General features: G+C 45.1%; 1 protein-coding gene across 1 annotated transcript in view; it reads right to left on the minus strand.

Moving 5' to 3' along the window:
• LOC132869360 (germ cell nuclear acidic protein) overlaps window positions 1-21186 on the minus strand; it is a 34919-nt gene that overhangs the window by 237 nt on the left and 13496 nt on the right. Inside the window, exons 2-5 of the mRNA XM_060902703.1 lie at window positions 1294-1415; window positions 623-691; window positions 209-260; window positions 40-76 (exon numbers count right to left, since the gene is read on the minus strand). Coding sequence (XP_060758686.1) covers window positions 40-76; window positions 209-260; window positions 623-691; window positions 1294-1415 — 280 coding nt within the window. The remainder of the gene's footprint in view (window positions 1-39; window positions 77-208; window positions 261-622; window positions 692-1293; window positions 1416-21186) is intronic.

The raw sequence follows: 21186 nt of genomic DNA on the forward strand, positions 1-21186 counted from the left end.
GTAGAGAAGCGGTCTGTTGGTGCAGAAAGTGAATCATACTTATAGATGGAGCCAGTGACAGAGTCCAAGAAACCACCTTCAAGCACAGAAATAAATTAATCAATCATCAATAAATCAATCAATTATATATTTTATATATGTATATTTTATAGTAATATAAATTGAAGCATTTATAAATAAGAGTGTTTAATTATCCTGCTTCTGTTACCTGGCTGGCACACGGTGTCACACACAGGACACATGGCACACAGATTGCAGGACTGAGGGGAGAAGAGGAGAGAGGAGGAGGGGAGAGAAGAAGAGAGGAGGAGAGAAGAGAGGAGGGGAGAGAAGAAGAGAGGAAGGGAGAGAAAAGGAGAGGAGGGAAGAGAGGAGGAGAGAAGGTTTTACTGGTTTGGTTGAAAAACCTTTGTGGAAGGAGGTGTGTTTGTTAATGTTACAAATAATAATAAAAATTAACCCTGATTCCATCACATCTGTTTTATGTAACATTTCTGGAAGGAGTCTCCAGTGTCAGTGCTCTTGAAGTAAAGCTGTAACTTTAAGGTTTTATCATCTTCAGGACAGAGTTTACACTTTCCGCATGGCGTGCATGTGTGTGTGTGTGTGTGTGGTTTCTCACCTCACAGAATTCGCAGTGCTCAGATTTGTCTCCTTTTTCACATGGACACTTGTCGCAGCTGTCGCAGTGCTGAGGAACAGAAACAAACAAAGCGCTGAAACACCGCAGCGATGGACGTCTCATGGTGAAGGAACTCAAAAACAGCACAATAAATTATCTCAGAAAATAAACATGAGCTTTGTCCAGTCCAATTAAAACCACATCTGCGCTGTGATTCAGTAACGTTGACAATTTATTTATCACAGAGCACTTCGTCAAGAAACATGAGAAGAAAGAAACCAGAAAAAAAATCAAATCATGTTAAAGTCTGACTTTAAAACACACACCAAGAAAATTAAGATCTGTTAAAGGGTTCTTGGTTGTTCCTCTGGGATGATTTACATCCTGATATAGAACCCTACAACAGGGAACCCTTGAAGAACCCTTTTCCTTCAGAATGTACCAAATACCAAGAAGCTGAATGTGAAACTCCTGACAGGACGGGTGGGAAATGATGTGAAGTGGAGAATTCAATATGAAGATTTTAACCATACCATGGACAGTGTGTGTGTGTGTGTGTGTGTGTGTGTGTGTGTGTGTGTGTGTGTGTGTGTTGGAATTAAAATGTATAAAATAAAGTCTTTCTATAAACAGTTAACGGTTTAGCCAGGGTCAGCATGGCAGGTCTCTACCTCACAGTGGGCACAGAGGCTGCAGACGGAGCCATCATGGTAATCTTCATCATCATCATCATCATCATCATCATCGTCATCATCATCATCATCATCATCGTCATCATCATCGTCATCATCATCTGTAAGAAATGTTGTTAGCTCACTCTGTGAATATTTTCAGACACAGTGTAATTGAGATTATAATAATCCAGAGTGATTTTATTGGATAAAACAAAGGAAGGAAGTTGTCAGAGAAGGTGCAAGAGCCAAGCCCTGCCCACAAACACTAAACCCCGCCCCTGGTGAGTCGATGTGGTCCAATTCCTCAAAATATATACATTCATACATGACTTAAACACTGTGAAGAGGTTTTTAAGCAAACATAGGAAACACACCTACTGGTTTCACTGAAAACATTTATAATCCTGGCTTGTAGGTTGTAAGACTTTAGAACAATTTAACCTTGAAGGCAGAGCACCGGTTAGTATTAATGGAGCTCATCGCACATGCTTTACATGCGCAGAGCAGAGCCCCGTACTTAAGAGAGTAAATATGAAGGAAATTTAGTGAACGAACATTCCTATTCTCTGTGTTTCTGTGTCCTTGGCTCAACGGCTAGTGATAAGCACACTGCCTTGTTTATGCCTGACCACGTGTCCATGGCGCACACCGGTTTGTCTGCTTTAATAAAGAGCCGATGTCTAACTTCTTTTTTGTAATTCAACTTTTTATTGTTCAACCAGCAGAAAAAGAAAATAAAGGTTTGCACATCACAATGCCCTAATATCATGAATCGCACAGTAGACCATTCGACACCATTGACAGAAAATATGTTTCACACAATAATACATGGAAATACGACAGCCACCAGAAAGTCCCACATTTCAAAAGGCTTTCATATGTACCCAAAAATCATCCCACATCATTTGCATTACACTTTGATTGTTCAGTCTTTCCAACATACTTTCATAAGAGGCTATCTCAATCACCCCATTGACCCAATCTTTTAAATCTAAAGTTTTAGGACATTCCCAATTGTGCAGGATAATCCTGGCAGCTGTAATACAGCAAACTTTTACAACAATAAATGCATTTTTGTTAGGACTGGGACTGTTTTGGCCTCTAGAGGCCGCTGTTATTTCCTTTTCGTGTCATGTTTGTTTTGGCCTCTAGAGGCCGCCACTGTTCCTGTGTTTTGTGTTTGTGTTGATTGCCTGTTTAGTCCTGATTATTTTCACCTGTGTTCAATTTAGTTTGTGTATTTATACCCCCTGAGTTCAGTCCTCTTGTCACGGAGTCTTTGTGCTGTTATGTTTATCTCCAGTTTCCTCTGTACCGTGGTCTTTATTTTGCACTTTGCTTTTCTTTTGGAACTAGTAGTGACTGTGTTTTTGGATCTTCTGAGCTTTGGTATTTTTGCCTTTTCTTTTCTGGTTTTTTGGCTTTTGTTTTGTACTTTTGGATTTTTTTTTCCCTTATATCTTCTGAGCGTTTTTGGATTATTACTTTTTGGATTTTTTTTTTGTGTATATATTGTAAATAAACCTTCTGATACTTTTTCTACTTCCACCTCAAGCCTCTGCATTTGAGTCATCCCCCTGGTGGCCTAGTGGGGGTTTGCTGGATTATCACACCATCCAACCAGGTTCGAATCCCAGCAAAACCCTAACAGAAAGACTCCGTCATGACCGACTCAGCAGAGGCTGCTTCAACTGTCTACCCGGCCAACCTTCAGGGAATTATGGCAGCTTTGACATGCTTCGGAGCGACCATGGACGCTCATGGACAAACACTCACCAGCCAACGTGAGGCCCTTGCTCGCCACGAGGAACTGCTTCAGCAAATTGGGAAAACCCTGGCACAGCTGACACCTCTGCCTGCATCTCCTGATCCAGCTCCCGCTCCTGCTCCAGTGCCTCCTGCCATGCTGCCTTCACCTCGCGAACCCAGCCTTCCTGCACCACAGAGGTATGACGGCAAGCACAGTGAGTGCCAAGAGTTCCTTACCCAGTGTCAACTCACCTTTGAGCTTCAGCCTACCACCTACACTACAGATCACCGCAAGATTGCCTTTGTGATAACCTTATTAGCTGGTAAGGCGCGAGCCTGGGCTACTGCTATCTGGCAGAGATAGGGACCTGAGTGCTTTGATTTCCAGCTGTTTTCTGAAGAGATGCTTCAGGTCTTCGATCAGGTGGACATCAGTACCGACGCAGCCAGAAAGCTCATGTACATCCGGCAAGGAGGAAGCGTCGCAGATTACGCCATCTCGTTCCGGATGCTCACAGCAGTAAGTGGATGGAACGAGACTGCCCTGGTGTCAGCCTTCCACCATGGTCTGTCTGACCCCATCAAGGACGGTCTGGCCTCTATTGGATGCCCAAGTGACCTCGAAACTCATCTCACATGCTATTCGTCTGGACAACAGGATTAGAGAACACCGCCAAGTCCTGAGCCCCCCCCAGCCTCCCTACCTCTACCTGGAGCCCATCTAACTCCTTCAGTGACTGTCCAGAACCCATGCAAGTAGGTCATACTCTCCTCTCCTCAACTGAGAGGGAGCGCAGAAGGAGGGACAAGTGCTGCATCTACTGTAGCAAGCCTGGTCACTTCCGAGCATCATGTCCCGAACTCTCGGGAAAAGGACCGCCCCGTCCAGCCGAGGGAGGGTTGTGACGGGGCCTACCCTCTCTCCCGGACTCCCTAGCTAAGGAATCTACATCCCGGTCTCCATCTCCTGGGGTGAGTCTGTCCACTCTTGTCAAGCTTTGTTAGACTCAGGGGCGGCTGGGAACTTCATGGATATTCACTTCGCCCAAAGTATCAATGTTCTGACTGCACCTCTTGAAGTCCCACTGTCTGTGTCTGCCCTCGATGGCCAAGCGTTAGGTGATGGAAGAGTCACCCAAGTTACTTCTCCCACCGCCTGAGTCCTGCGGAGTCCCGGTACGATGTGGGGGATCGAGAACTGCTAGTGGTCAAACTGGCCCTTGAGGAGTGGAGGCACTGGCTGGAGGGAGCGCAACATCCATTCCTGGTTTGGACTGGCCACAAGAACCTGGAGTACCTCCAGCAAGCCAAGAGACTGAACCCACGACAGGCTAGGTGGGCCCTGTTTTTCAGTCAGTTTGACTTCACCCTCTCGTACCCCCCTGGCTCCAAGAACACCAAACCTGACGCACTGTCCAGGCTGTTCTCTGCCACTAACAGGGAGAGTGAAGTTGGGCCTATTATCCCTGTGTCCCGGATTGTGGCCCCTGTCCGCTGGGGTATTGAGGAGGCTGTCCGACGAGCCCAACGCCAGGACCCCAGCCCTGGGACGGGGCCACCGGGCCTCTTGTATGTCCCACATCAAGCCCGGGCCAAGGTTCTCCAGTGGGGTCACTCTTCCCCTCTCACCGCCCACCCGGGAGCTCGGAGGACCCTGGACTTCCTGAAAAGACGCTTCTGGTGGCCTAACATGGAGAAGGAAGTAAGGTCATTTGTCCTGTCCTGTGAGGTTTGCACCAGAACCAAGAACCCACGACAGCGTCCCCAAGGTCTCCTGCATCCTCTGACCATTCCCCGGCGTCCCTGGTCCCACGTGGCAGTCGACTTCATCACGGGTCTCCCTGAGTCACAAGGTAACACTGTCATTTTGGTCATAGTTGACAGATTCTCCAAGGCCTGCCGCTTCATACCACTGTACAAACTCCCCTCTGCTCTTGAAACAGTGAAACTTATGTTTAATCATGTCTTCCGAGTCTTTGTCTCAGACCAAGGGCCCCAGTTCTCCTCCTGAGTGTGGCACGGGTTCTGCAAGGTCATCGGAGCCACTGCCAGCCTCTCCTCTGGGTTTCACCCACAGTCCAATGGTCAGATGGAGAGGCTCAACCAGGACCTGGAAACCACCCTGCGAGGCCTGGCTATGGATAACCCGACATCGTGGAGCACCTGGCTGCCATGGGCAGAGTACACCCACAACACCCTGCAGTCATCGGCCACCAAGCTGTCGCCATTCCAGTGCCAATTCGGGTTCCAGCCACCTCTGTTCCCGGACCAGGAGGAGGATGCGGGGGTGCCCTCGGTCAACCAATATGTGAGACGGTGTCGCAAGACCTGGAGCAAGGTCAGGAAGACCCTCATACAGACCTCCAGAACCAACCAGACTCAGGCCAACCGCCATAGAAGACCTGCCCACGCTTTCTGCCCTGGGCAGCGGGTTTGGCTGTCCACTAAGGACCTTCCGCTGCGGGTGGAGAACCGCAAGCTTGCTCCTCGCTACATTGGCCCCTTCAAGGTGGTGTGCAGGGTGAACCCTGTCTCCTACCGGTTCCAGTTGCCCTGGACTCTGAGGATCAACCCCACTTTCCATGTTTCCCTGTTGCAGCCTGTACTGACGTCTACGTATGCCCCTGCCCCTAGGAACCCCCCACCCCCCCGCATCTTCCAGGGTCAGACTGTGTTCACTGTGCATCGCCTGCTTGACTCCCACTGGGTCCGCGGCGGGCTACAATATCTGGTGGACTGGGAGGGCTATGGTCCTGAGGAGCGCTGCTGGGTTCCTGCTCGGGATGTCCTAGATAAAGAACTGTGTCGGGACTTCCATTCGGCCCATCCGGATTGCCCTGGGAATGTCAGGAGACGCTCCGGGGGGGGGGGTCCTGTTAGGACTGGGACTGTTTTGGCCTCTAGAGGCTGCTGTTATTTCCTTTTCATGTCATGTTTGTTTTGGCCTCTAGAGGCCGCCACTGTTCCTGTGTTTTGTGTTGATTGCCTGTTTAGTCCTGATTATTTTCAGCTGTGTTCAATTTAGTTTGTGTATTTATACCCCCTGAGTTCAGTCCTCTTGTCACGGAGTCTTTGTGCTGTTATGTTTATCTCCAGTTTCCTCTGTACCGTGTTCTTTGTTTTGCACTTTTGCTTTTCTTTTGGAACTAGTAGTGACTGTGTTTTTGGATCTTCTGAACTTTGGTATTTTTGCCTTCTGGTTTTTTGGCTTTTGTTTTGTACTTTTTTTTTTTTCCCTTATCTTCTGAGCATTTTTGGATTATTACTCTTTGGATTTTTTTTTTTGTGTATATATTGTAAATAAACCTTTTTATACTTTTTTTTCTACTCAAGCCTCTGCATTTGAGTCATCCCCCTGGTGGCCTAGTGGGGGTTTGCTGGATTATCACACCAGCCAACCAGGTTCGAATCCCAGCAAAACCCTAATTTTTTTTTGCTATATTAGGTACTACTGACTTATCTCCAAGTAGGCAGAGCCTAGGTTCAGCAGGTAATGGAAACCCCAGCCAATCTTCCAGTATTCCCAGAATTTTACTCCAAAATGGGTAGACATAAGAGCATTCCCAAAACATGTGTAGATAACTGCCATCCTTTTCATTACACTTCCAGCATAAGCTGTTTCCAGCTATGTCCATCCTATACAGTCTAGATGGTGTATAATAGTACTTGTGTACTACTTCGTACTGAATATATTTTCCCCTCGCTTCCCTAACGTTCTTACCCACATTTGAAGTTATTCTCAGCCAATCACCCTCTTAAAAATCAATCCCTAAATCTCTCTACCATATTAGTTTTAAATTGTTGCAAGAGTCTGCAATTACACTACTCGTTAATGTATAACATACAGAGGCAGTGTAAGCTTCATGTGGCAGTTGTAGATAATTGAACACCGGATTCTCATTGAAGTTATTTTCTAAACAATGTCTTATTTGGAGATATTTCCAGAAATTCCCTTTTCCCTCAATGTTATGTTTTTCCAGCAGTTCAGAATATGACATGAAAATTCCATTCAGATATAAATTGCTGACTATTGCCACTCCTTTGAGACACCACTGTTTCCAAAACACCATTGTCTTTCCAATACGAATTGCTGGGTTATTCCACAGCGATGCATATGATTGTCTGTGGTATGGTATCTTGCATAGTTTATGAATTTTACTCCAAACATATCGTTAGTGTTCAATCACTGGGTTTGGGTCTTGCTTCGTTCCAGAGCATTGTGAGAATGTCAATGGGATGAAATGGAGAGGCCAGTCTTTGTTCAATCTTAATCCAGTCCAGATCTGAGTCCACTTTTCTCCAATGTTTTGCAAGTTGGGCCATTTCAAAAGAGAGGTTATACAACCTCACATCTGGTAATGCAAGGCCTCCTTTATCTTTTGGTGCACATATTTTACTCATTTTAATCCAGGGCCTTTTCCCTTCCCAAAGCAAGTCCTTAACAATATTGTCATACCTCGTAAAGATATTATCTGGAATGTTCAAGGGTAACATCATAGATAGTTAAACTGAGGAGCAACAACCATTTTGACAACATTGACCTTGCCCCATAAAGTCAGTTTCAAACATTTCCATTTTTCTACATTATGCTTGATCTTTGTCAGTAATGGATCATAGTTTAGGGGTATAATGTCTTCCAAATTCTGAGTCAGTCTCACCCCAAGGTATTTCATACCTTTAGAAACCCATTTAAAACCAAATGCAGTCACTGTATAAGAATAACATGTCTTGAATATTGGCATAGCCTCTGATTTCCCCCAATTGATTTTATAACCAGAAACACTTGAGTATGATTCTATTACACTCATCAATGGTGGTAAAGATTTGAGAGGGTCAGTTAATAGCAACAAGATATCGTCTGCATACAACATTAGCTTCTGTACTATCCCTTCTTCCCCTCCTTTAATTCCTACAATGTTTGGGTCCTCCCTAATCAAAATAGCCAAAGGCTCCAGTACTATCGTAAACAACAAAGGGGACAGTGGGCACCCCTGACGGGTGCCTCTAGAGACTGCAAAAAATGGGGAGGTCATGCCATTAGTCATTACCGCTGCCCTAGGATTCTGATATAACAAGCTAGCCCAAGACCTAAAACCATTGCCAAACCCAAAATAAGACATAACTGTAAACAAAAAGTCCCACTCCACCCTACCGAATGCCTTTTCAGTGTCAAGAGATATAGCCACATTTGGGATACTTTCTGAATAGTTTTGCCACATGAGCTGCATTAATCTCCTCATATTATCAGCTGACGATCTACCCTTCATGAAGCCTACTTGATCTTTATTAATTACCTTTGGTAAGACCTTCTCCAATCGTATAGCTAGTATTTTTGCTAACACCTTGCAATCTACATTGATGAGACTAATTGGCCTAAAGTTAGCAGGGCAGGTTATATCCCTATCCTTCTTGGGTAAGAGTGTTATCAATGCTTCCATGAATGTACTAGGTAAACTTTTAACCTCAAACGCTTCAGTATAGACTTTGGTTAATACAGGAGCCACTATATCAACAAATTTCTTATAATATTCAATTGGAAGTCCATCAGAACCTGGGGATTTTCCAGATTTCATAGAGGCTATTGCAGCCCTAACTTCTGCTTCTACAATGGGTTGATCCAGAGATTCAGCTTGCTGTACATCTAATTTAGGTAAATCTATTTTTGAAAAAAAGTGCTTCAATTTATCCTCATCCAAACTACAGGAGGCAGTATATAATTGTTCATAGAACTGCTGAAAAACCTCATTTATTTCCTTTGTAGTTGAGACCACAGTATTTCCTTTCCTAATTGCTGGGATAATATTAGCTGTATTCTGTTGCTTTAATTGCCTGGACAGAAGCTTGCCAGTTTTTTCACCTCCTTCATAAAATCTTGTCCGCAGTCTATATAGTGCGTATTCAGCGCTTCTATTATATATATCATGTAACTGGTATTTATAGCCGATGTCTAACTTCAAGGCCAAGCCTCGAGCCAATCGCGTACAGACATGAACAGTAGGCGAATGCCTTTGGAGTATAATAGATAACAGCCACTAAGACACAACTCAGAGTGTGCACTCTGGGCATCACCTGAGGTGGTGTCTTCTTCTTCTTCTTCTTCTTTCCTTTTCCTATTTTATATCTCTGTTTTATATGATCCACGATAATAAATAACTGAAAAGACAACTGCAAAGCATTCTGAAGTGTTTATTGGAAGTTTCCATTACAATTTGGCGTCCATGGGTGGGCCCTACGCATCAGATCCTCAGACAACGGGACACTCCCAAGACCACAGTGCGGAGCTGAGAACTCGCACAAGAGACCAGACCGTCAGGGCTCACCGAACCAGTAAGTGATAACTTTGCATTCTTGTGTAAAGAAATTAGTGGAAACAGTATTTAATCCTGATATAAGAAATGGACAGAAATTTGTTGTAGTCAAGGAGGACTGCTAAGCTGTGGTACCATCAATATGTTTGCAGAAAAGGATAAAACACATGTGGGTGCAATCAGTTAATTATTGAAATTAAGTGATCAATCTCATTAAATCAGTCTCATTAAATTTGAAGGTTAATAATTAAAATGAATCAATCCCATTGAATCGTTTACTTTGACTCATTTGAATTGAATCATACCATAGAATCAGTCTCATTTGAAGTGAATCATTCAGTGAATCATTTAGTGAACCATTCAATGAATTGTTTAGTGAATCATTTAGTGAATCGTTCAATGAATCATTTAGTGAATCGTTCAATGAATCATTTAGTGAATCATACCATTAATCCTGGATGAATTACCAAACAGCTAGATTATGGTATATTTCCAAATTATTACGATCACTTACCATATTACATAACTTATATGCACCTTTTGAATTCTTTGAGAAGATTGGGGACTTCATATATCGTTCACACAAATAAACACAGTTTGTTTAATAAATGAATTTATTATAACAAAGATAAAAATAATAAATCAATATATACAAGCAGTGAGGTGTGTATATACATGTGTGGTGTGTGTGTATGGCCTAGCTTGTTGCTAGCTAAAACAAAGGAATGTTATCCAAGTAGAACAAAGGATTAGCTCTGTTGCTAACGTGTGCTTGTGTGTGTGTGTGTGTGTGTGTGTGAGAGAGAGAGAGAGAGAGAAGGATTTGACCATGTGTTTAGCCTCGTGTAGCTAACTACACGTGGTGGAGGCCTAGATTAGCCTTGTGTTGCTAGTGTGTGTTTGTGAAAGGCCCTATGGCCTAGCTAAAGTGTGTTTGTTAGGCCTGGTGAGGCCTACTGAGCACGTGTTGCTAAAGACAAAGGGAAGCTGTAGCTAACCCACTAGCTCAACCATACTGAATCCACTGAAATCTTGATGAGATCAAGATGTATGATAATGAAATTAAAATGTTAGTAAGAATAAAAGAGAGAGAAGCATGCGCAGCCTATCTATTAAACAATTGAGAGAACCTAGAACCAAAATAAATCAACACGCTGCGTGTCTAACAGTGTAACAGATAAACATGGGTTTAAATTCACACTATTTCAAATAAAAGCAAATTCCTAAGACTATCCTAATTATGCCCAAATGCCAAAATCTTACTTAATCCTGCCTTTAGCAAGATATGAAGAACTATTCGCCGGTGTAGTTTCGGGCCTCGCCGTGGGAGCACGTGAGCCGCTCGTGATGGAGGTGTAGAAAACTTTCGGGTCCAGCGGAGCACTTGGGTGGTTCCCGTGGAAAGCAGAGGATTCTTGGTCCGAACCTCAGCATTCGTGAGGAAAAGTCTCTGATCAGAATAAGATGCACAGCGCTTTTGAGTTAAAAAGGATTCAATCGCTTCTTAACTTTTAACTGCCTGGGCTGCAGTCGTGACGTCACTTCTAATACAAGTAAACCGGTTGTAACTCAGATTGAGTTTAAAGATCGCGCGACTCTAGAGTTTACCTTTGCCATGGGTAAGAAAGAAAATCGCGCTGAGTGATGGATCTTGCAAGAAAGAAGACGTCTTTTTGGGTGGAGAGCATCTCTTGTGCGTCTAGCTCCCTTGAAAACCGGACGCGAGAGACAAAGATGGAAGCGTTGTCCCATTGTTTTATGTGCGCATGGCGGACTGACGTAGATGATCCCGCCCACGTGTGACATAGGTCACACGGAAGTTGCCTGGGAATTGTAGTTCTGACACAAGATGGCGGCATGATACCTACAGTCCCCCTTTTGGTCTCAGGGGTATGACGGAGTCGTAGCACTGAGATCACTGTATCGTATCATCGCCGTGTCCGTAGTCCTTGAGGTAGCCTTGCTCTGTACAGTCCATGGTGTCCTGTGAAGACTGTGTAAACTTGTGAGTTCCAGTAAGACAGTTGGAGACAGAGGCATTTTGGGCATATAATCACTAACTAACTAGATCAAAACCACATAAAAAAAAAAAAAAACATTAAACATTGAACATGAAACATGTAGTGTTTAATTTCTTATGCATAAAAAAAAGAAAAAGAGAAGAAATGAAGGAAGGAAAGAAGTATTAGTGTTTGGGTTGGCAAACCTAATCTTCTAGAAATCTTCTGTGTTTGGTAATAGCAGTGGGTGGTCTGGTCAGAGAGCGTGCGCTACTGCGGCTAAAGCTGTCAGGGACACAGACCATTTTATCTAGCTTGGCAATATATTATGTATGGGTTGCCTGGGCAGACCCAGTGGATGTCTTTAGTGGAGGTGCACATCTCTAAGTCTTGTGAATTCACAAAAATGAGGATAGCACTGCCAAGACTATATGCCAGGTGTATTTGCGATGAATACACACTAGTAATAATAGTGGATTTTAGTATTTTATCTACCATGTTATACTGAAGGGTTATTACTTCATTGGGTTGGTGAAGTCTGACCGGGAATGTTAGTGTACGCTTATGGTTGAGTGATGCGTACAAGCTAGGTGGACAGGATGGGTCTAGCTGTCGTCCACCCCCTTTTGGAGTGAGGACTGTTCAAAAGGTTTGATTCGATTATCATGGAAATCGATATGAAAGCGTTTGATTAGGCCTAGATGTCCTAATGCGATACGCGACGGGGAACGGTTTTCCTACGATCGAAAGGTCTCAACCAGGGTGGTAGGAACTTCTCTGAGATTTGGGCGTAGTAGGCTTTGTGTCCTTCTACTCTCGAATCGAGATTCTTTTGGGCACCTGTAAAGGTTGACTGTAGGTGGCGTCGTAGGTCGGCGACATGTTGATGTGCGGTGTATGCAATCGCGACGCTCATGGCCTCTGGTTTGTATAGGAGATGCGGGGGAAGAACTGACTCTCGCCCAGTCATCATCCCAAAGGGTGTGACTTCAGTGGCGCAATGAGGGGTGGACCAAATGGCCCTTAGCACCAAGGGAAGTTTCACGTCCCAAATTTTACCATGGTTTGTGATATACTTTCGCAGCATGCTCACAATGCTTTGAATGGCTCGTTCAGCCTGACCAGAGAATTGAGGGTGGTATGCGATATGGAATTTCGCCTCGACGCCTAACATGTTCCACAGCGCAGCCATTACACCAGCAGTGAAATGGGTGTCTGTGTCGATGGATAGAGGGAGATTTTTGCCACTAGGGGGAATCGCGATGTCGGGTGTTTCAACACCGGACTCGGTGTGCAAAGACATGAACTGAAGTTCATCGGAAATTTGATCTCGCGTGGCGCTCGGTTGATCGGTGTTCGCACTAATCTCGTCGCAACGGGTTCGTGCATATTTTGTGGGATCCAACGACTGTGGGGTTTTGTTTTGTGTGAAGCTGACTACGTTTATGTCACAGGGCTTGGTTGGGATTGGGTCGCCTTGTGAGAGCCGTGTGTCTGAAACCTCTGCGAAGACTTTGGAACACATCAGGGTGATTTCCGACCCGGTATCCAAGAGAGCTTGGAGGGAAATGTTGCCTTCTGCCACCACTGGGGTATAGATACGCTTGGCGTTGCCTTTCCTAACCAAATCTCCAAGAAACTGCGTCAGGGGTGCATCCTGCGGGTCAGGCTCCACTACCGGAGGGGGTGGTTTCAACTCATCGCTGCCTATTGGGCAGGGGTCCTTTCCCCACCCCACGAGGTAGACACGTGGTGGTGGTGGGGATGGGTCCCGGCCTAGTCATGCTGACGGTTTGTCCCTGTCCTTGCTCGGCTTACCCTTCCTTTTCTTATTGCTCAGCAGTTGTTTAATCTGTGCTAGGTCGGCCCTCAGTTCTGCCATCCCAAGCGGCTCTTGGTTGGCTTGTTTAATCTGTGCTAGTTTGGCCCTCAGTTCTGCCATCCCAAGCGGCTCTTGGTTGGCTTGTTTAGCGGTAGCTGGCTTAGGGCTCTGCTCCCTTCGAGAGGAGTTGCGATGGGGCCCTGACTGTCCGCTATTCTGAGATTTAGGGCCGTGACTGCCAGGTTCGCGGTTACCTTGCCCTTGGGCGTTGGGGCCCTGTTCCCCCTTGGCTCCAGCTTGTCGGCCTTTCCAGTTACCTTTGGGTTGACTCGACGTCTGGTGGCCGGGGTTTGGGTTCGCCAAAGGCGGTCCGCGGTTTGGGGCTTCACCCCCTTCTAGGCCTAAGGACTGACCTTCCTGCTCATATAGGCCGAGGACTCTGGGATCGTCCTCGTGGCGGTCCATGGGTCGGACGAACGTCTCCCACGTTAGTTGTGTGGTGCGACGCATTTCTCTCATAGTATGGGGGCGCTGGCGACACGCGAGTGTTACTTGGTTACGGATGCACGGGTGAAGGTTATGGAGGAAGAGGGACTTGAAGTTGTGATCTTCCTCTAGCCCGGGCTCGCTTCTGCCCTGAAAGTATGCCGCGCGGAGCTGACGGTAGTACTCGCGAGGGTGTTCGCTTCGTTTCTGTCTGATTAGAATGGCACCCATCGTCGCAGCAGTCTCGTCCTCGTACAACAAGTATTCCTCTTTCAAGTACTCACGTATTTTCTTGTAGTTGTCGAGGACTGACTGTGGTAGGGTCTCAACGAATGCTCGTACGCCGCTACCTAAAGTTTTCCAGACTAGTCTGGCCTTTTCATGCGACGTAGCCTCTGGCAGGTCCAGGAGGCTACGTTCAATTTCCCGGAAATAATCATTAACGCTTCGGTGTCTATGATTTTCCGGCTCAAAACGCTCTATGTCTTTCGCAAGGACGTCGATTTGGCGGATCCTAGTTTTGCGTTCTGTGACGAGGCGTTTTGATTTTGACCTGTAGGGGTTCTCGCTGTCTTTGCTATTTGAGCTGCTCTCATATCGCCTATGTCTGCGTTTCGGCTTGTAGGCGACCTCTCCGTCAGAGGAGTCTGAGGGTACGTAGCGCGGTGTTTTCTGCGTGCTAGAGGCTGCAGCGATATTGAAGCGCGAGGGGGTGTAGTGGGGAGTAAAGTAAAAACTCCCAGCACCACGAGGTGGCGATCGCACGGCTTTCATGCGAGTTGAGCTTGAGTGCGGTGTCTGATCTACCATTCTAAGCTCAGGTTCTTCCTCCTCCAGAGCGGAACTCTGTTCTTGGGAGGGTTTGGCCGATCCCTCATCTGAGCGACGTGCTTGCGTCACTTCTTCTCTGAGGCATTCTATTTTGCGCTTTAGTTCATCTTGTGTGGCTCTCAGGCCCACGAGGCTACTCTCCGCGCTTTCTGCTCTCCTTTGAGGTTCGGCCAGTTGTCGTTTTAGTGTTCTTTTCTCTTGTTCGAGGGTCATACACACATGTTCCATTTCCTTATAGTATATCATGAACAATTTGGGTAGCCCTTCTGGGAGAGTCATAGTACGCTCCTTAAGTTCCCTAACGGCTATGTGTATTTCATCAAAGCGAGCCTTTTGGTCCAGATCGCAGAAGTAATTTCTCCTATCCTCCGGGACTTGGCCTAAATCGCCTACAACGTCGAAAAGAGAGAGGAGGGGCCCTTCTGACTCACTTGATGGGGGATTCGACATTCTGTTCGAAATGTATTAATTAACTTAAAGGAAATTAATACTAGGTGTTGATTAGGTTAGAATTTAATTTAATCCAAGTTGCTAAATAATTGATTTGTGGTTTCTTAGCTACTTTGTTTTTCACTAATGTTTCACTTGTATTAATTAGCTCAATTAATAATATTAGTTAACAATAGTGATTATTATTAATAACATTAAGTACCTGGATTAGACATTACTCTAATGTACTAATCAATTAAACCAGTTTATCAGCTAACTGTGGTTAACAGCTGAATTTCAGTTCTGTGATTAACACACTGTTAATGATTCACCATTAAAGTCACCTGTGTTATACCTTGGCAGTTGCTGAATTAAACTGATAGTTTATTTGTTGTTGAACAATATTCCAGAAGTCAACAAACCAATCCTCCTCACACGGGGCACCAATTTAACTGTGGGTGCAATCAGTTAATTATTGAAATTAAGTGATCAATCTCATTAAATCAGTCTCATTAAATTTGAAGGTTAATAATTAAAATGAATCAATCCCATTGAATTGTTTACTTTGACTCATTTGAATTGAATCATACCATAGAATCAGTCTCATTTGAAGTGAATCATTCAGTGAATCATTTAGTGAATCGTTCAATGAATCGTTTAGTGAATCGTTCAATGAATCGTTTAGTGAATCATTTAGTGAATCGTTCAATGAATCATTTAGTGAATCGTTCAATGAATCATTTAGTGAATCATACCATTAATCCTGGATGAATTACCAAACAGCTAGATTATGGTATATTTCCAAATTATTACGATCACTTACCATATTACATAACTTATATGCACCTTTTGAATTCTTTGAGAAGATTGGGGACTTCATATATCGTTCACACAAATAAACACAGTTTGTTTAATAAATGAATTTATTATAACAAAGATAAAAATAATAAATCAATATATACAAGCAGTGAGGTGTGTATATACATGTGTGGTGTGTGTGTATGGCCTAGCTTGTTGCTAGCTAAAACAAAGGAATGTTATCCAAGTAGAACAAAGGATTAGCTCTGTTGCTAACGTGTGCTTGTGTGTGTGTGTGTGTGTGAGAGAGAGACAGAGAGAGAGAAGGATTTGACCATGTGTTTAGCCTCGTGTAGCTAACTACACGTGGTGGAGGCCTAGATTAGCCTTGTGTTGCTAGTGTGTGTTTGTGAAAGGCCCTATGGCCTAGCTAAAGTGTGTTTGTTAGGCCTGGTGAGGCCTACTGAGCACGTGTTGCTAAAGACAAAGGGAAGCTGTAGCTAACCCACTAGCTCAACCATACTGAATCCACTGAAATCTTGATGAGATCAAGATGTATGATAATGAAATTAAAATGTTAGTAAGAATAAAAGAGAGAGAAGCATGCGCAGCCTATCTATTAAACAATTGAGAGAACCTAGAACCAAAATAAATCAACACGCTGCGTGTCTAACAGTGTAACAGATAAACATGGGTTTAAATTCACACTATTTCAAATAAAAGCAAATTCCTAAGACTATCCTAATTATGCCCAAATGCCAAAATCTTACTTAATCCTGCCTTTAGCAAGATATGAAGAACTATTCGCCGGTGTAGTTTCGGGCCTCGCCATGGGAGCACGTGAGCCGCTCGTGATGGAGGCGTAGAAAACTTTCGGGTCCAGCGGAGCACTTGGGTGGTTCCCGTGGAAAGCAAAGGATTCTTGGTCCGAACCTCAGCGTTCGTGAGGAAAAGTCTCTGATCAGAATAAGATGCACAGCGCTTTTGAGTTAAAAAGGATTCAATCGCTTCTTAACTTTTAACTGCCTGGGCTGCAGTCGTGACGTCACTTCTAATACAAGTAAACCGGTTGTAACTCAGGTTGAGTTTAAAGATCGCGCGACTCTAGAGTTTACCTTTGCCAAGGGTAAGAAAGAAAATCACGCTGAGTGATGGATCTTGCAAGAAAGAAGTGTCTTCGGGTTTGAGAGCGTCTCTTTATGCGTCTAGACTCATCGGAATCCGGCCGCGAGAGACAAAGATGGAAGCGTTGTCCCATTGTTTTATGTGCGCATGGCAGACTGACGTAGATGATCCCACCCACGTGTGACATAGGTCACACGGAAGTTGCCTGGGAATTGTAGTTCTGACACAAGATGGCGGCATGATACCTACACACAATTTTGAGACAATAAACCGTGAGTAGTTTATTGGGTTGTGTAAGAGAAATATCCGCCTAAGTGACAACTGGGTAACGGCTCACCTACTTGAGAGAGTGAAGTAAGGGGATGTGTTTCGACGGATTCACATTCAGCGATTTGTAACTGGGAAAGAATTGAATCTTGCTCCCTTTGTTCTCTGTGAACAACTGGCCCGTCGTAGGAACGGGATAGAGAGGTTCAATCATGAAGTTGCCAAGACACACCGGTGTGCACGCAAAATATTGATGAATTAACAGAGTACTGTCCTCCTCCAAATTCTGAAATAGAGAAATAGATCTTGTACACATGCATGAGTTGTCTTTGAGGTTGTTGTGCTAAATGATACCTACTTTTAGCTTAAGGTAAATGTCAGATAAATTGTTACTAATAAGAACATACCTAAAGGATTATTGTGTCGCATTTTTGGACATAGTCCAACCTGTTCTTCTTGTGATCCTGATAAAGAAACTCAGCCATTGTTGTCATAACCTATTGATATAACAGGGTACAATGGGGAACAGAAACAGCAAGTTAGGGAAAGAAAAGAAAAAAGCAATTAAGCCTGAGGCTACATGTGCTATAATAAGAATTGGGTGTTCCTATGACAGCCCAAGCATCCAGTTTATGAAAACCTTGTATGGCGAGGATTATTTGGCACAGTTTGACATATGGGTAAAGGACTTAGGATTCCCTGAGAAGGGCAGTTTTAGTCCCAGGCAGATAGAACAGTTAGAAGAAAAGTTGAAAGGGAAGGAAAAAGAAGAATCTGCAGATAATGTTAAGTTCCTAGGGGACTGGAGGGTGTTTTCTGCATGGAAAGAAGAAACACTTAAGAGAGAGGACAAAAGAGAGAAACGACAGGCAGGGCTCTCACCCTCTTCTCAGTGTTTGAAATTTCAGATGGACCCTGACCTGGAGTCTGCCCCACCACCCTGACACACACTGCCTCCTCAGCAAGGCAGAGCATCACTCCCACAAGCGCCTCACCCACAGAAAGGGGGAGAAGTCAAGACAAAGCAAAAAAAAAAAACTGAGCCTCTGGAATCTCTCCCAGCCTACCAGCCGCCTCCAGCATCAGGCGCCTCCCCTCGCTTCTCCGTCACACACGAGATCCGGTTTTGCATATGGCGACGAAAGAGACACCCTCCTGGACCTGACCACATGCTCACCAGTGGGTCCACAAGGCCGTAACCTAAAGTCTGAAGTCCTTCATCTTCCAATGGTGGAAGTGGCTGGAGCTGACAGCATGCTTCTAGTCCACAGACCCTGGACGACAGCTGACATGAAGGAGTGCATGGCTTCCCTTCCCAATGTGAGAGAGGTAGGAGGGAAGAGATTTGGTAATGAGCTGTTGATATTTTGCAGAGAATTCTGGCCGACCACCCATGAACTTCGCCACTTGCTTGTGACCAAAATGGGTATAGATTGGAGCAAGGTTTCCAGAGAGCGGCCAGAAGCTGACCAGTGGATGGCAATAGTGAGTATAGAAATACCCTCACTGCTCTCTGTGCTCGTCTGATCGAAGCTTTTCCCTTGAACATAGACATGACTAAGATCAGTATGTGTAAGCAAGAAGATGGTGAAGTGGTGTCAGCGTTTCTCACTCGTCTCACTGCCGCGCACGAGAAACACAGTGGCCTGACCAGGCCCGTGACCCTGGCTGCAGTGGAGGGCACTCCTGAGCCTCACTAAGATCGAACAGTACGCTGTGCACATAGAAAGGCTGCTGAAAGAGAAGGAGAAGACAAAGTCAACAAAAAGAGACCATGACCTACACGCCACCACTCTCACTCTTCTCCAGACTGCTCAGCCTGGACCTAGAGGAAGAGGTTGAGGTAGGGGCCGAGGCAGGATGACCCAGGGTGACCCATCCTGGATAAAAGGTGCAACCTGCTACCACTGCAATCAGAAGGGACACATTGGTCGAGATTGTCTCCATAGTAGCAGCCAGAGGCCCCGTGAGGAGTACAGCAAAGCAGACTGACGGGCGGACTCCGGGAATGGGCCCCGCACAGAGAACAGGGGAGGTAACACACACACACCTGACGATACACATACACATAGACAGGAACATTCACATAACATTAAACACATTAGTAGCAGCACCTGCATGCAACAGCAAGACTACACAGAAACACCCGATACACCAGTCCAAACTGATACACCTGAAGTTGCATTAAGTTTGTTAAAATACACAACTACTCCCTTCTCTAAACTCCCTTGTATGCCCCTTACTGTATGTGGGCATGTGTTGACTTTTTTAGTAGATTCTGGAGTGAGACACTCAGTCATACAACATGGGGTACTTCCAGTAGACCCACCGCTCAGCACAAATTCTATTCAGACGATGGGCATCTCAGGACGACCTGTAACCGAAACTTCCTCAGTCAACCTCCTGTGTAAAAGCGAGGGAGGAATAGTTACGTCCCACTCATTCCTCATCTCACATACATGTCCAGTAAATTTGTTAGCATGCGATTTAATGTGCAAATTAGGAGTAAATCTCACATCCACTCCAGATGGACTAACTATTGAAGTAAGTGAAATGTGCGGTGTGAAGTATGGGTTTGGAAGCCCCCTGTATGTGTATGTCTGGCGGCTCTGCTCAGATCAACTCACACAAACTCCCAAACACCTTGTACAGCTCGCACACTTGAACACTTCATCAGTTGACACAGATTATATGAAAGAGGAAGATTTGCATTGCACAGCACATGTTCACTAAGGGCAAGATGTAGAGTTTGAAAAGACTTGGTTTGCAGACCCTCACACATGTGAAAGATTGACCCTCAAAACTACATATTGGTCTAAACATTATTGCGCTGTGCAGGTCCATCTTACTCGTTGTCCGAACAGCTGCATCAATGTTCATCGCAGTGTTCTCAAACATGTTATGCGTGGCCTCATGTCAGAGGACTCTGAGGTCGACTGCTGCCAGCATGATTTCTTTGACATCGTTAATTCCATATCCCATGTCTCATTAGCAAAGCCACAAGCCGCCCATTGGAAAGACATGGGGAAATGGGTCAAGAAGTGTGCAGCCAATGGCAATGAATGGTCCCAAACAGAGGACCCTAGTGTGTTGTTTTGCCAAAAACTTGGGGTCTACCAACAAAGTCATGCTATGTGTGTGCATGTTGAGCGCAGTGTAATATTAGCTACTGATGACCAAGGTCCTAGGGACCCCAGCCATAGTGGCCTGTTTGTCTCTGTTTCCACAGCCATAACTCCAGCAGAGGTGCACCCCAAATTGGCGGGAGTTCCAAATTCCGTCTAGGCGAAGGGTAAACATGATGTAGGCCTAATAAAGAATGCTGAACCAGTGGTGATCACCCCCAAATCAGATTTCAGGCCTAGACAGACCCAGTACCCACTCAAACCAGAAGCAATCACAGGTATAAGACCGGTCTTTGATTCGTCACTGAAGGCAGGTGTAATTGTCCCTTGCCTGGACTCTCCAGTGCACACTCCTATTTTCCCAGTTAAGAAGGCAAGAAAACTGTCCCAGCCCAATGAGTGGAGGTTTGTCTAAGATCTGCAAGCAGTCAATGCTGCGGTTGTTCCGCGCGCGCCTGACGTCCCTAAAGAGTGCTCTGCAGACCACACCCACTCTGGGATTGCCTGACCCCAATAAACCATTTGTTCAAACTGTAGATGAAAAGAAGGGTTTCATGACCTCTGTTCTTTTGCAGAAGCACGGAGATAGATTACGACCCATAGCCTACTTCTCCAGCAAATTGGACCCAGTGGCGGCTAGACTTCCTGTTTGCCTGTGTGCAGTTGCTGCGGCTGAAAAGGCAGTAACTGCTTCCAGAAATATTGTGGGGTATTCTAACCTCACCCTTCTGGTCCCACATGCTGTCTCCCTGCTTCTGTTGGAGAAAAAAGATGTCACATTTGTCAGCACAGAGATGGTTAAAGTATAACACTGTCATACTTGATATGCCAAACATCATTGTGAAACATTATTCTGTTCTGAATCCTACCTCTCTTCTCCCTACAGAGGACGATGGAGAGCCATATGATTGTGTCGCTCTCACTAACGATTTTTGTTCCCCCAGGGCAGA

Source organism: Neoarius graeffei, chromosome 20 (assembly GCF_027579695.1).
Source record: "Neoarius graeffei isolate fNeoGra1 chromosome 20, fNeoGra1.pri, whole genome shotgun sequence".
NCBI classification, from domain to species: domain Eukaryota; kingdom Metazoa; phylum Chordata; class Actinopteri; order Siluriformes; family Ariidae; genus Neoarius; species Neoarius graeffei.